The 15,102-nt window shown below is 45.8% G+C and overlaps 1 protein-coding gene across 1 annotated transcript; it reads right to left on the bottom strand.

Moving 5' to 3' along the window:
- Positions 1-3,684: 3,684 nt before the first annotated feature.
- On the bottom strand, positions 3,685-14,038 carry LOC134405903 (vomeronasal type-2 receptor 26-like). Its single transcript, XM_063137153.1, has 5 exons — positions 13,884-14,038; positions 12,176-12,467; positions 10,889-11,758; positions 8,298-8,424; positions 3,685-4,436 (listed from the first exon to the last, which is right to left on the bottom strand). Exons 1-5 carry the CDS (start codon positions 14,036-14,038, stop codon positions 3,685-3,687), a joined length of 2,196 nt encoding a protein of 731 aa, XP_062993223.1.
- Between the last annotated feature and the right edge of the window lie 1,064 nt (positions 14,039-15,102).

Raw genomic sequence — 15,102 nt, 5'->3', positions numbered from 1 at the left:
ACATTTCATTACATTTCACCTGTAAGAAATCAACTTTACATGTTTACAACAATCCCATCATTGTAACCTTTCTCTGTGTGTTACATTTCCCAGAGACTTATTTATATGTAAGTTTTTCTTTTCTTCTTCTTCCAAGCACTGTTGAAAAACATGGTGCTTTGGGGCATTGAAGTACTTTGCAATCTTCCAACTTGCAAACTTTCAGCAATTTTTAAACTTTTCTGTTTCTGGCTTTTTAGGTAATTTCCTTTGGAAACTTTTCTACCTCTACACCAAGGTAACACCTAACTTTCCCCAGAGACTTCAGTTTCAACCCTTCCTGCAGCTTTGGGCTGAGTTTTCTTGAATGTGGTCTTGGGAACTCCCTGCCACCAGTAGACGAACCACTAGCTCCACAATCATGTACTCTTTTGCTTGCCCCTTTGCATACAGACACGTGTGTTTGAAAACACCCCCTTTCAGTTTTCGCTGCCTGAAAACACTTTTCTTGCTCTTGTTCAGACAATTTCAACACATCACTGTAACTTTCAGGTTCAGACTTCACGTAACAAACACTGAATTCATCTGAATACTTTAAAGATGGAATTCCTTTGTTTTTTCTTTGTGAACGACGAGGTACACTGGAAATTTCTTCCTCCCTTTCATTTCCCTCCTCCCTTCCACTTTTGGGAGTGGAAACACTTTTCTCAGAGATGTGAGGGCTCTGAGAAGTTAACCCCTGAGTTACTGTTTTCTCCTGGTTGTTCACGGTTTCTAACAGAACTTGGGAACCTTGAATCCTGTCCCAACCTGCCTCCTGAAAAGTAGCAGACCTAGAAACAACCACCTTCCCATGACTTAGGGAAAAACGCCAAGATTTGGATTGCATGCCTGAATAACCCACAAAACGTAATTTCACAGACTTGGCTTCACCTTTGGACCTTTTGGACTTTGGGATATACACGTATGCCCAAGACCCCCATGTTCTCAAGTGAGACAAATCTGGCTTTGAACCAAAAAGAAGACAGTAAGGCGAACTGCCTGTAACCCTGCTCCAGGTTCTATTACACAGATAGTTTGCGGTTAAAAATGCTTCTCCCCACAAATCTTGCTCAGCATTTGCATCAGCCGTGAGAGAATCTTTCTTCATTTGAAGTACTCCAATTCTTCTCTCAACTGATCCATTTTGAAAAGGAGTTTGAGGATCTATTAACCTGTGTGTGATTCCTGTTTTCTTAAACCACTTACAGAACCCTCCAGAGACAAACTCACCCCCACGGTCCGACTGCACGGAAATAATGGGCTTGTTAAAGAACTTTTCCGCCCAAGTTTTCCAATCCTTAAAAGTTTCAAAAGCTTCTGATTTTCGCTTCAGTAAATAACACCAACTAAAGCGTGTGTAATCATCCAGAATTACAAGCACGTAACTGGATCCCCCTTGTGTAGGCGTGAATGGCCCTACCAAGTCAATAAACACCAATTCAAAAGGCTTTTGTGACACCCTGTCACTTTTTTTGCAGATGTTCTGCACCCGGGATTTGGTCTGATGACAGATTGAACAATCCAAGAAATTTTTACAGTTTTGCAAGCTTAACCCTGTACACACTTGAGGCATGTGACTTAACACTTTAAAACTTGCATGACCTAGACGCCTGTGCAACTCATGAACACAATTTTTATGGTCTGGCACGTTACCAGTTTGTGCCACCCTTTCTTTACCTGCACCCATGTCGAACAGTCCATTTTTAACATGTCCCAGTGCCACTTTTTGTCCATCCTTAATCACTTGGCACTCATCCTTCTGAAACGTAACAACGTATCCTTCAGACGTTAGAGCACTAACAGAAAGGAGACAAAAATCTAAATCTGAAACATACAGAACCTGTTCACACTCCTTTTGCAGACATGGAACGTAGCAACAGCCAATTCCTTCCACCCTCGACGTTCGTCCATCTGCAAGCGTGATTGACTTCACCTTGCTTGGTTCCAACTTCCGAAACGCCTCTGGATTATTAGAAATTGTTCTGGACGACGCAGAATCAATCAGCCAAACCTCTTGGGCCTCGTTACACCTCACTGTGGCCGAGACAAATGCATTCGAGCATTCCTTCACCTCTCGAGCCTGTGTAACTCCCTTCTTCTTTTTACAGAAGCGTTTGATATGGCCCGACTGCTTACAAAAGAAACACTTTTTTACTGCAACTGCGGCTCTCTCCATTCCGTCACCTTGGAAACTCTTATCTTTCTGCATTCTTTCTCCGCTGCCAAGGGCTGACTGCTTAACCCTTTCCTGGCAGTTTTCCTCCTTCCTGGAAAGACGCCGTTTCTCTTCTTGAAGCAAACGACCCGTCAAATAATGAAGAGTGAGTTCATCAGTCTTCATACTTTCCAGACTGGTTGTCAGAAAGTCCCAGCTTTGAGGCAACGACCCCAAAATCAGGTAGCACTTATGCTCTTCCGTAAAAATGATTCCGACCTCCTGCAACTGGACAAATAGAGATCTCACCTGTTGGAGATGATTTGCCAAACTTCCAGCCTCCTCCAACTTTAACCGATACAGCTCTCTGGTGAGGCTCAGCCGTGTGCTTGCCGACGCACGCACATAAATCTGTCTCAGCGCATTCCAGCTGTCTCTTGCCATCTCATCTCTGGTGATATGGACAATTTGCGAGTCCTCCATACTCAAGACAATGTTTGCTTTGGCCCTTTCATTCTGCTCTTCCCACACTTGTGCTTCTTGAGCAGTCTGACCAGCCGGCCTCGGGACACTCACGACGTTCCAACATCTGTCCCGCTTCAAAAACATTTCCATCTTGAATGACCACATTAAGTAATTTCTCTCATTCAGCCGTTCCACCGGAATACTGGATGCCATCTGAACCTGGGCCATCCTCACCGGCTGGGCTGGAGCGCGACTCACACTGGATACAGACCCGTCTGAGCTTGATGAACTGCCTGAGCTAGACTCCGTCTTTCCCTCCAGCGTTCCTTTGCTCTCAAGCTTTCCAGCAACCAAAAATTATGCCTTCCAGACTTTCTCTGGGCCCATAACCTATCGTGGTAATTGCTTACCCAAAAAATTTAGCAGAGTGCGGATAGCAGCAGCAGCGTGGAGCTGGAAATGGTTTCAGCTTGGAGTTAAGAACAAAAAAGAAGCACTCACGGTCTTTGGTCAGTAAGAAACTTTACTGACACTAAATAAATTCCTTACAGAATAAATGGTCATATATACAGTCCTTTCACCAACAGTACAGCAACGTAGCAGCAGTAATAAATCATCAGAAAGATCACATCAGCAGTATAACAGCAGTCTGATAATGTCATAGCAGTAAGAAGCCTTACAACATGGACTTCTTAAATACACTTTTCTCCTTGGCCCAATTAACCAATAGTCTCTTCATCTTGTACTTCTCGTACCGCACGTAGGCCAGGGAAGAATCTGCTTCATACTGGACTTCTCCTGGCAGAGACAATCTGGCCAAGGACATCTTTTTAACTCTTTAGAGTCCTTTTCCTTCTGTGGGTAAAAACCTAACCCCAACATCAATGTCCTACTTCTAAGCCCTCTGGTGATAGACAGAGATGATAGGTGAATTCTGTAACATGAGTTGAACACGGTTGTCTGATATCTTTTAAAATTACCCCCACTGCCTCAATGCATTGGACACCAGGGAAGTAATATATTGAACTGTAAAGTTTGATGCTCTAATTCTTTCTCCCCATTATCAGTTCCCTGTTGTTCAGCTCAGGCTTGAAGAGAAGAATGTAACATTTTGGAGAGAAGATACAGCCTAACAACCCAGCACTAGAAGCTAAGATAGAGAAGATCTCCACTGCGACCATGTATTTGCCCTTGGTGCTCAGGTAGGCTGGAAAAAATGACAACCAAACACTGCAGAACATCAGCATACTAAAGGTGATAAATTTGGATTCATTAAAGGTGTCTGGCAAATGCCTAGCTAAGAAAGCCACGGAAAAGCTGATGATGGACAATAGTGCCATGTAGCCTAGGACAAGATAAAACATGATGGCAGAACCTACATGACATTGCATAGTGATTTCTTCAGGGACTGACTGCATGTCTAAATCCAGGAATGGGGGAGAGGTTGTGAGCCACACAACACAAATGCCAACTTGAATGAGGGAGCAAGAAAGGACAATGGAGGTGGCCAGTCTTTTTCCCACCCACTTCCTCATGGTAGACCCTGGCTTGTTGGCCATGAAAGCTACAACCACAGTGATGGTTTTGGCCAACACACATGAAACAGCCACTGAGAAGATCAAACCAAAAACTGGTTGTTGAAGAAGGCAAGTCAGTTTCTCAGGCTTTCCGAGGAACAACAAAGAAGAGAGGAAGCAAAGCAGGAGAGAGATGAGGAGAGTGTAAGTGAGGCCCCGATTGTTGGCTTTGACTATGGGGGTATCCCTGTGCTTAATAAAGGTGTGCAGCACCAAGACTGTGATCAAGGAAAAAGAAACAGCAATGGAAGCTAAACTTTTCCCTAAGGGTTCTTCAAAGGACAGGAAGCTTATGACTTTTGGGATGCATTCATCTTGGTCTTTGTTTGGATATAGATGTTCTGGGCATTCAGAGCAGTCATCAGGGCCTGAAAAAGAAAGAAATGGGTTCTCATCTGAATGCTGAGTTATGTGAACTTAGGGCTTTGCTAGACGAGGCCTTAGCACACCTTGAGACCCGGTTTCCCTGATGACGCACAGGGGAATCTGGGCCCAGGCCGCACTGCGGCCTCCTCTAACGTGCCATAAGCAAGTCGCTTATGGCACGCCTTTTTCGCAGCCCCGGCCTCAGGCTGGAGCTGCAAAACGTCTAGCTACTTCCGTGGCTTTTTGCGGCTACTCGTTTACTCTCGAGTAGCGCCAGAAAGCCGCAGACCTGGCACAGCGCTCATACGAGCGCTGTGCCCATCGTGCCGGGGGTGTGTGTGTGATCTGGGGGGGGATATGGGGGAGGAAAGGCCGGACCGGCAGGAGAGGGGAGGGCGGGGGGCGACGAACAGGAGATCGCGAAGGGGGACGGAGGGCGACGAACAGGAGATCGCGAGGGAGGGCGGGGGACGACGAACAGGAGATCGTGAGGGAGGGCGGATGGGGTGGGTTACATAAAAAAAAACCTTACCTTCTCCGGAGTCTTTGGGCCGCACCTGGCCCCTTTAAACTAAAAAAAAATGGCGGATGCTGCAGGGCTTGCGTCGTCCCTGCGCGTCCGGCGTCTGGAAGCTGAGGCGGCGCGCGCTAACGTTAGTGTGCCTTGGCCCCGCCTCCCTGCCGGAATAAGCCGGCAGGTCTAGCAAAGCCCTTAGTTATGTGAACCCTTTCCACCACTAACTTCATTTGATTTTATCAGTTCTTCTGCAGAAAACTATCTTATGGTTTGAAATTCTGAGTTTGTCTAGTCCACAATTACTTTGGTATACTAGAGGGATACTCCCAAATCCCAAAAGTCGTTACAGTACATGCACATGGTGGGAGTTCCCTCTTCCAGTGTGTTGAAGGACATTAATCTTAGGGCTCAACTACACCAAGCAGCATAGTCCACTATGAAAGCAGTATGAACATGGTATATGAAATAGGCATGTGCTCCACTCCGATTAGGAGCGTAGAAGCAGTAGCGGATTGGCCTGCTCCGCCTTACCCAGAGGTGGAGTAGAAGTGGACCGCGGACCCCTAGAAGCAAGGCGAAGAGAAGCGGCCATTTTTCGGAGCTCCTAGTTCAGGCGGAGCGCTCCAATCGCCATCTTGAAACATTTCGCCCATAGGATTGCATTGCGGAAAACAATCAGGGATAACTGGGTTGATTTTTAAGCTATCGTTCTGAAAATTCTTGTGCACAGAGAGTCGTGGATGGGGGTCATTTTGAGACTACTCTCACCTCTCTGCGTGGTGTGGGTCGCACGCTAGAATTTTTGGAAAAATCGGCGGAAAAAAAAACCTTTTTCAAAGGGCTGAGGGGCAGAGTCAGCTCCCAGTCATGATCACATGATCCCAAAGTTAGAGGAGGGCATAGGCAAAACGGGTAACTTGGGATTCTGGGAAACTTCTCTTTCTTCATCTGAACGGACTTTTCCCAGTGTTTTTTAACAAAGTAGCCCCACCAATGCACAAACACAACCTGAAATCATATACTAAGCCAAGAATAAGAGATAGTAACACAGCACTGCTACCCACCCTAATTTTGGGGAACAACTGAAAAGATGTGGTGCAAGGGGATGAGCTCCCCTAGGGCATGTCATTGTGGACGTGCCCCCACTCTCTCCTGCACTGGAAGGCCATTAGAGCCTTCCAAAGAGAGTAAAACGGTGGAGCAATGCCTATCATGAGTCGAAGTCAGTGTTTACTTCTTAGTGGTGGAGCGATGCCTATTATGAGTTGAAGTGAGCATTTACTTCTCAAGCTCAGAGCTGTTGGTGAAGCAATGGCTTTCTTGAGCTGAACTGGCAGCTGCTTCCCCTTCCCCCGGGCACGACCCCCTATTGCTGGTAAAAGACAGATATAGCCTTTTTAAAAAAATTCTTCTTGCTGTTTATTGAGCAACAATAATGTGCAAATTGATGGAGCTATCGGAAGGGGTGTGAATGGGGTGTTGGATTTTCATAAATTCCCCCCAAATCAGGGGATGATGGGACTGCCTTGAGTCTTGGCGTGCATGTGTATCCCTGGATAAGCTGTCATGGTGGCAAGTTTGAGGTTTCTAACGTGCAAATTGACGGAGCTATCGAAAGGGGTGTGAATTGACGGAGCTATCGAAAGGGGTGTGAATTAGGGTTATGGGTGGTGCGTTAGAGGTTAGAGCCCCGCCAAAAATCAGGGGATGATGGGACTGCCTTGAGTCTTGGAGTGCATGTGTATCCCTGGATAAGCTGTCATGCTGGCGAATTTGAGGTTTCGAACATGCAAATTGACGGAGCTATCGAAAGGGGTGTGAATGGGGTGTTGGATTTTCATAAATTCCCCAAAAATCAGGGGATGATGGGAATGCCTTGAGTCTTGGCGTGCATGTTTATCCCTTGATAAGCTGTCATGGTGGCATGTTTGAGGTTTCAAACATGCAAATTGATGGAGCTATCGAAAGGGGTGTGAATGGGGTGCCCGATTTTCAAAAATTCCCCAAAAATCAGGGGATGATGGGATTGCTTTGAAACTTGGCGTGCGTGTGTATACCCCCATGAGGTGTCATGGTACCAAACATGAGGTTTCTAACTTGAACAGAAAAAAAGTTGAATTTTTTTTAGCTTTCAATGCAAGCCTATGGGGAAAAAAACGGAGCTCCGATCCGGATCCGGAGCTCTGAGCGGAGCGGAGCGGAAGTGGGCGGAGCGGGGGTGGGCGAAGCGGCCCGCTCTGAAAATCGCGGATCTGCAAGTGAAGCGGAGCGGGGGGTCCGTGCACACCCCTAATATGAAAGGCAGGAGCCACACTACTGCTTTATAGTGTAATTGAAGTGCACTGACAACTGTTGGGGCCCATGACACATCTACACCAAGCAGGATATAACACTACAAATGTGGTCTGAAAGCGGTATATGGTATGTGTCATGGCAATAGTTCTCAGTGCACTTCAATACCACTATAAAGAATTAGTAGGGATGTGCTCCGCTTCTAATCGGATCGGAGAAGCAGTAGCAGAGCGGGGGGCTTCGCCTGCCCTTAAGGCAGAGGCGAAGAGGATTGGGGGGCCGGCGGAGCGTGGCGAAGAGGATCGAGGTGAAGGCGGATCCTTCGCCTCGATTCGGAGCTCCGCCAGAAAGGTAAGTGGGGTTTACCGGGCCCTGCTGCTGTCGCTGTCGCCCCCCGCCCTCCTCTCCCTTACCTGCCTCCGTCCGGGGTCTGTCAGCGTCTCCAATTGAGCCCGTGGTTCCAGCAGGAAGTCTGGGCCGCACTTGCGGCCCAGACTTCCTGGTGGAACCACGGGCTCAATTGAAGATGGCGATGGACCACAGACGGAGGCAGGTAAGGCCCCCCTCCTCCTTACCGGGCTCTTCCGCCGTCGCCGCATGGGCGGTGATGGCGGCAGGGCTCGGTAACCCCCCCTATGGGGGGGGGACCGGAGCTCCAATCCGGATCCGGAGCTCTGAGCGGAGTGGAGTGGGCACAGACGGAGTGGGGGCGGGGTGGAGCGGGCCGATCCGAAAATGGCAGATCTTAAAGTGAAGCGGAGTGGGGGGTCCGTGCACACCCCTAAGAATTAGTATGGCTTTTGCTTTTTATACACTGCTTTCATACCGCTTTCATAGTGGGATATCCTGCTGGGTGTAGATGAGCCCTTAGTTACTGTTATACATGGTGCATCATATCACCTACTAGTTTGATTTGAAATCTTCCCTTTTGGACATCGATTACAATCGTAACAGCAAAACTTCTTCCCTTCCACCTTTGTCTTCCGATATCCAGGTTGGCAGGAATCACTACATACAGAAATTGGCAGGATCTGTATTTAAAGATGTACAGTAATTCTGATGAGAGTGTACAATAGGTGTCAGCTGGTATACAAATAAACTGGTGATCATTTGGAATGGAAAAGTGCAGATAATAGTGAATGCAACAGTCAACCAGAACTTTCCAGATCATTTGAGCAATCCAGTCGTGAAAGTGATATTTCTTATTTCTGACTTATAATGATGGCCCCACCAAGAATATTTAATATCATAAAATCCACACCTGATTATAGCCGCTGTGCCAAACAATCATGTCCTTATTAATGGTGAATTCTTCTCCTTCAAGACCATTGGGATCAACCCATCCAATTTTAACTTTAAGGAAGGAGCTGTTTGGAAATGTAACCAAGTTTGTAATATCAAATCCCCCTTGTATTTCCCTGTTATCATTCAAAGATATTTTTTCTCCAGCGGAGTTGTTAAATGAAAAGTGTTGAAGAAATTGGTGGAGCTAGTTGAGAGGGAAAGAGGGAGAGAGAGAGAAAATATTGTTTGCTTAATATAAAAAAATAATCAAAACATCTTAACCTGTTAATATGGAGAACAATCCAGACTTTGGCCATTGCTAGATGAGGAGTTAGTGCGGTATGAGGCCCGGTGTCCCTCATAGAATCATAGAATAGCAGAGTTGGAAGGGGCCTACAAGGCCATCGAGTCCAACCCCCTGCCCAGCACTCCAGCCTATCAAGATCACTTTGAAGTTTGTTTCTGTCTTCCAGGGTATTAGCTAACCCACCCAATTTTGTGTCATCTGCAAATTTGATCAGCGTTCCCTGCACCTCCTCATCCAAATCATTAATAAAAATGTTGAAGAGCACTGGGCCCAGGACTGAGCCCTGTGGCACCCCACTCGTTGCCTCTCCCCAGTTTGAGAAGGTTCCATTGATAAGTACTCTTTGAGTCCGATTCTCTGCATCCAGATGATGCACAGGGGATCCCAGGGTCAGGCCGGGCTAAGTCCTCCCTTGACCCGGGATAACCGAATGTGGTTATGGCCCAGCTTTTCTGCAGCCCCGGGCTGAGGCCAGGGCTGCAGAAGGTCTAGCAGGGTCCATGGCTTTTCCTGGCTGCTCGCTTACTCGTGAGTAGCCGGGAGAAGCCGCGGACTGGGCACACCATTCCATAGGAGTGCTGTGTCCATCGGGCGAGGGGGATCATGGGGGGGGGAGGGGGGCCGGGGGAAAGAGTGGACACGGCAGGAGAGAGGGGGGAGAAGAATGGGGATAGGGCATGGCAAGCGGGGATGGGTATGGTGAGCGGGGATGGGCATGGTGGATGGGGGGGAGAAGAATTGGGACAGGGCATTGTGAGCGGGGGGAAGAAGAACGGGGACAAGGCATGGTGAGCGGGGGGTAGAAGAACGGGTACAGGGCATGGCTCGCGGGGGGAGAAGAAAAGGGACAGGGCATGGCGAGCGGGGATGGGCATGGCGGACGGGGACAGGACATGGCAGATGGGGGAGAAGAACAGGGACAGAGCATGGCGGACGGGGGAAGAAGAACAAGGACAGGGCATGGCTAGCGGGGGTGAGAAGAATGGGGACAGGGCATGGTGAGCGGGGATGGGCATGGCGGATGGGGGTGAGAAGAACGGGGACAGGGCATGATGGACGGGAGGAAGAAGAACAGGGACAGGGCATGGCGGACGGGACAGAACATGGCGGATGGGGGGAAGAAGAATATGGACAGGGCATGGCGAGCCGGGGGGAGAAGAATGGGAACGGCATGGCGGGTGGGGACAGGGCATGGCGAGCGTGGAGAGGACAGGTGAGCCAGTGGGCTGGGGAGCATCAGGCATTGTGGGGGGAGGAAATCAGGGGCACGGGGAGTTGGGTAACCCTTTATTTATTTATTTTTTAAAAAACTTCTTACCTTTCCGTTGGTGTGCTCCTGCGCACATGGCCCTTAAAGTCCTAAAAACACTGGACAACGTGACGGGGCTTTCCCTTACCCTGTCGCATGTTACGTCTAGAAAAGGGCGACAGCGCGCGCTAGCTGTAGCGCAGCGTCGCTCCTACTTCCCACCGGATTATCTGGTAGGTCTAGCAAGGCCCTTAGTCACATGTAGAGTAAATCTACTAAAATCAATAGGACAAGTCAGACATGACAAAAACTTTTAATGTTTTCACCAAGGCCGTAGCTTGACCCAAGGTTTATCCTAGGATTGTCCTGGGGTTGAACCTGTTCAACTAAGTGCCACACAGGGTATCCAGCGCTCAGGCAGGGAAGATGATCCCAGGATGATCCTGGGATAAACCTTAGATCTAGCTATGGCCTAAGTCTACTCTAAGGATGACTAGGGCTGAATTCCACCCATTCTTTTATGCACAAATATCCACTCTGAAAAAATGTTTTTGTAATTTTCTTATTTTGTAGGTTGCAATCACAGAATACCCTGAACACAGCACGGAGAATGTATGTGACCCCATTCACCAATTATTTGGGAAACAAGTGTTACCTGCCAAGGTTGCAGATTCTTTAGTTCAGCACTTTTGGCACCCACCATTCCTCTGTGGTTGGCCCGAGATGAGCAAAGGGCATGTAAAGCGTGTGCTACAGCATAAGCTGCATTATAAATACTGTAGCTGTGGCCGGTCATGGGCATTTCAAAAGCATGCGCAGGGAGGTTCTCCAGCCTCTCCTCCCCAGTGCATCTTCCAGAGACCTTGTAAGGTACCAGGGGATCTGGGAAAGAACAGTCAAATGCTTGTTCCCAGAACAGCTCCAGAAAGTCATCTGCTTTTGACCAATCAGGTTTTAGCATCTGTAGAAACTTCTCAAACCCAAAAAGTTCATTTGAGTGAATCTTGAAGTATATGGCGCCTTGGAACACTTGCAAATTGGAATCCCGGCTTACATCTGCTAGTATAAAATCAATCTGGGCTGTTATAATCCATACCTTTCCAACAAATATATTTTCCTTATGTTCAGGAATTCCTATTTCATATAAATGATAATATATATACATTAAGGTATATATTTCACCATAGATGACAAATATTTTAGATTTCCCAAAATTGATAAGCCTATAATAATTATTGGCTTTAAAATCTCCTATAGTTGGTTTAACGTTAATATTTCCTCGGGCAGGGATTGGTATTGTGAAGTCTGAACAGATTCCATTCTCGGAAAGCAATGGCTCAAAGTCCTGCAGGAAACGTTCTCCTTGATCATCATCCACCACAAAGAGCCCAACCCACGTCCATCCGAAATACTTAAACAAGCTGATAATTCCCTTATACTGGTGGAATTCACTTGGAACCATGCGGTAAAAAGAGGGGAACTGCATCATTTCACTCTCTGCTTGGGCATATGAGCCATAGGTGAGCTGAAAGAATTGTCATTATCGTCATCATCATCATCAGCAGCAGCAGCTTCACAACCACCATCACCATCTGTGCTACTAGTATGCTATAATATGAGCAAAATAATAAATTCATCAAATATTACTGAAGCCACAATCAGACTGGGGATAAGTGAGAATCATGAATTCATCCAGAATATTAGGTCCCATTTAAAAACAACAACTCTTAGTTATTTTTTTAATGAAATATATATGCATCTCTAGGGCATACTAAGAAGGAGATCGTAGATTCCTGACTCTTATCCTTAAAAAAGTGGTGGGAGCAAAGTGTCAGTGGTGAAGGGCAGTTGTCCTTCCCATTTCTACCTCTCTCCCATTTGCTGCCCCAACTGCTCCCATTGCTAGCCTGTAGAGATGTTGACCCCCAAGAAAAGGTCTTACCTGTGGAATCTTGTAGATATTTAATAGTTTTGCCATGTGTAGTGAGGCATCAAAGGCAAGTGCCCCAATGATGGCTATTAGTTTTTTGTTGGCATCACATTCATAGTTAGGGACAAATCTGTGGGATTTGAAGAGAAGGTCCAGGGTGGTACGATAGGTCATCTGAGCATCGTTGTAGCTGTCATAGATGTGGAATCCAAGTGTGACATTCGGTAAGATCTTGGGATTCTTATTGATCTCATTGACAGCAAAATCCAAGGCCAAGATGTGCTGGTAGAACTTTGTCACCACCCTGCAAATCAAGACAAACAGCCTTTCATTGGAGAATTCTACTACACAAAAATTCTAATTGTATTTCTGCTTGGGCCTGATGGGTGTTGGAATCCAGCAACATTTGGAATGACACAGCTCCTCCATCCATGCTTCAGCATCTGTGCATTAAATCCATGCTGCACATGACAATAATGCTGGTGTTCACGTTCCAGTTTGCCTTTAACTATGAAATCAGGCCACCATACATTTTTTAAAAAACAAACAAAATCATTGCTAATTTTAAGAGCACATTACGAGAGCAAGTTAAGAAGTAATTTTCAGTTAAGAAAGGATTATGAGAAAAAAATGTGAGATTGTGGGAAAGGAGTGCAGAAAATTTAATTTGATGAAATGGTATTTATTATTATTATTATTATTATTATTATTATTATTATTATTATTATTATTATCAATTACATTTATATACCACCCCATAGCTGAAGCTCTCTGGACAGTTTACAAAAGTTAAAAACAGTGAACAATAGGAAAAAGGAAGTACAGAGCTATACAAGAGGGGGAAAGGTGTAGAAGTTAACCAGGTGAGAAAAAGTCCTGGATTTGTGTACATAACCGAAAAGAGAATAATGGGGAATCAAGGAAAAGGCATAGTAAGCAATGTAATGTCTAGAGGCATTAACTTCTACCATTTAAATGCCTAGAAGGTGTTCCATTTCTAATACAGATAACTACATGTGGAGTATTGAGTGGCTCACGTTTTCTACATGTTATCACATCACTGACAGATGAGTATATGTGGTCTATTGCTCCCAAATGGAACATCACATTCTTTGGCTGTAAGATTCATCATTTAGAGAAAGACGTTGGACCTCCAGTTAAACATATCCTCACCTCGCAGTTGGACAGCCCCAGATCAGAGATCCAGGCAGCCAGACCCCCTAATCCAGGATATTGTCAGCTTTAAGAATCTCAAGCAGAACATTCTGATCTATTCCCACCCAATTGTTCCCTCCCTCCCCCCTGCCGCAGGTGATCCTCATCATTGTCCCTGTTCATATGAAACACAAAGCCATGGTGATTAAGCACTGTCTAGTACTGACATCTACACTGATGAGTATTTTTATACAATTTTTGGCTGCTGCTTTATTTATTTTTAGATTTTTATGTTTTCTTGCTTGTTAGACTTAACCTGATTATTATTATTTTTTTAAAAAGTAAAAACTTTTTCTTCTCCTAATTTTTCAAATTTCAATATAGTTTGTAATGTCTGCAAGTGGTGACACACATCCTGAGGAATTATTTCATTTAGAAGGAGAATATATAAGCACATATGTCAAGAGTCAATCTTTTAAATGAAATTGGTATTTAGTGTTTGAGGTTTATGATCTGGCCAAATTGAAATGAAGCAGAAAGAAGGAGGAGGAGGAGAAATTCTTACATTCTGAATTCAGAGAACTCCTGCCAAGGACATTCCTTGAAATTAAATGCTGGGGAAAACGAAGCAATCTGAGAAACCATCCCACCGATAATGAAGTCCCCTGACTGATATGACTCAAATGCAAGAGGGGCAGGATCAATAGTGAGACAATTCATTGTATCGACTTCACACACCCAATGGAGAAGCAACAGCAGCAACAGTAACCCTGGAAATCCACTATTTTGATGGCAAGCCTTCTCTCTGGATGCAAACCGTCCTGCATCCATCTTCAGTTTATGCTTGGATTCAGGAGGCTACCTTGGCTGGCACCAGATTTTGCCAATGTACTATGTAGTTGGAGACTTCTCTGCCTTCTCTATAGTAGCAACATGGTTACAAATGCCAACAGAGATTAGAAGCCTGGCCTAGAAAAGGGGAGGAAAAGCAATCACTGGAGATCAAAGTGACAGAGCCCTGCCTGCCTCTTGCCCTCCATGGCACACGTGGAGGGCTATTTGTAACATGTTTCATGACAGTTTTCAGCTTTCTAAAAACCCACTGGACCTGGGGAAAACAAATTACAGTGGTTTCAGTAATGACAGGGAAGATAATCATTTCTTTTCTCTGAGTGGCAACATGCTTCACAAACATGTTTTTTTCAATTCTGAGGAAAGTTTGATTTGCTCATTAGTGGGACAAAAAACAGATGGGTTTAACGTATCAGTCATGAGGAAACAGCAGAAGTTATTTCTGGCCATCAGATGAAGTCATCAGCTTGGTGTAATGTTTCCTGGTGAAATGAAGCCCACACTGCAGCTCCATTTTTTTTAAAAAAAAAAAATAGTTGTAATCAAATAGGGGTGTGCACGGACCCCCAGATCTCCTTCTCTTCCAGATTCACAACTTCCGGATTGGGTCCACTCCGCTCCACTCCACTCCACCTATGGTCAGCTCTGCTTCGCTGCAAAGATCTGGTTCGGAGCTCCGCTGTCCCCCTCCATAGGCTTGCACTGAAATCCAAAAAAGCCTACAACTTTTTTTCTGTGAATGTTAAAAACCTCAAACTAGGCACCATGATAGCTTATCTATGTATACACATGCATGCCAAGCCTCAAGCAAATCCAAGCATCCCCTGGTTTTTGGGGAATTTTTGAATATCTTTCACCCCATTTGCAGACATGGGATTAACTCCTACATTTTGACAGATAAAAACTTCAAAGCAGGCACCCTCACAGTTGCC

Source organism: Elgaria multicarinata, chromosome 11 (genome assembly GCF_023053635.1).
Source record: "Elgaria multicarinata webbii isolate HBS135686 ecotype San Diego chromosome 11, rElgMul1.1.pri, whole genome shotgun sequence".
In the NCBI taxonomy this organism is placed as follows: Eukaryota; Metazoa; Chordata; class Lepidosauria; order Squamata; family Anguidae; genus Elgaria; species Elgaria multicarinata.
The sequence above is the reverse complement of the archived record's forward strand: the minus strand, read 5'-3'. Positions and strand labels throughout refer to the sequence as shown.

Coding starts and splice junctions, on each gene's coding strand:
- LOC134405903 (XM_063137153.1), bottom strand. CDS start 14,038: ATGAATTGTCTCACTATTGATCCTGCCCCTCTTGCATTTGAGTCATAT. Junction 12,468..13,883: donor GAGTTCTCTGAATTCAGAAT/GTAAGAATTTCT, acceptor CTTGATTTGCAG/GGTGGTGACAAAGTTCTACC. Junction 11,759..12,175: donor ATATCTACAAGATTCCACAG/GTAAGACCTTTT, acceptor CAATTCTTTCAG/CTCACCTATGGCTCATATGC.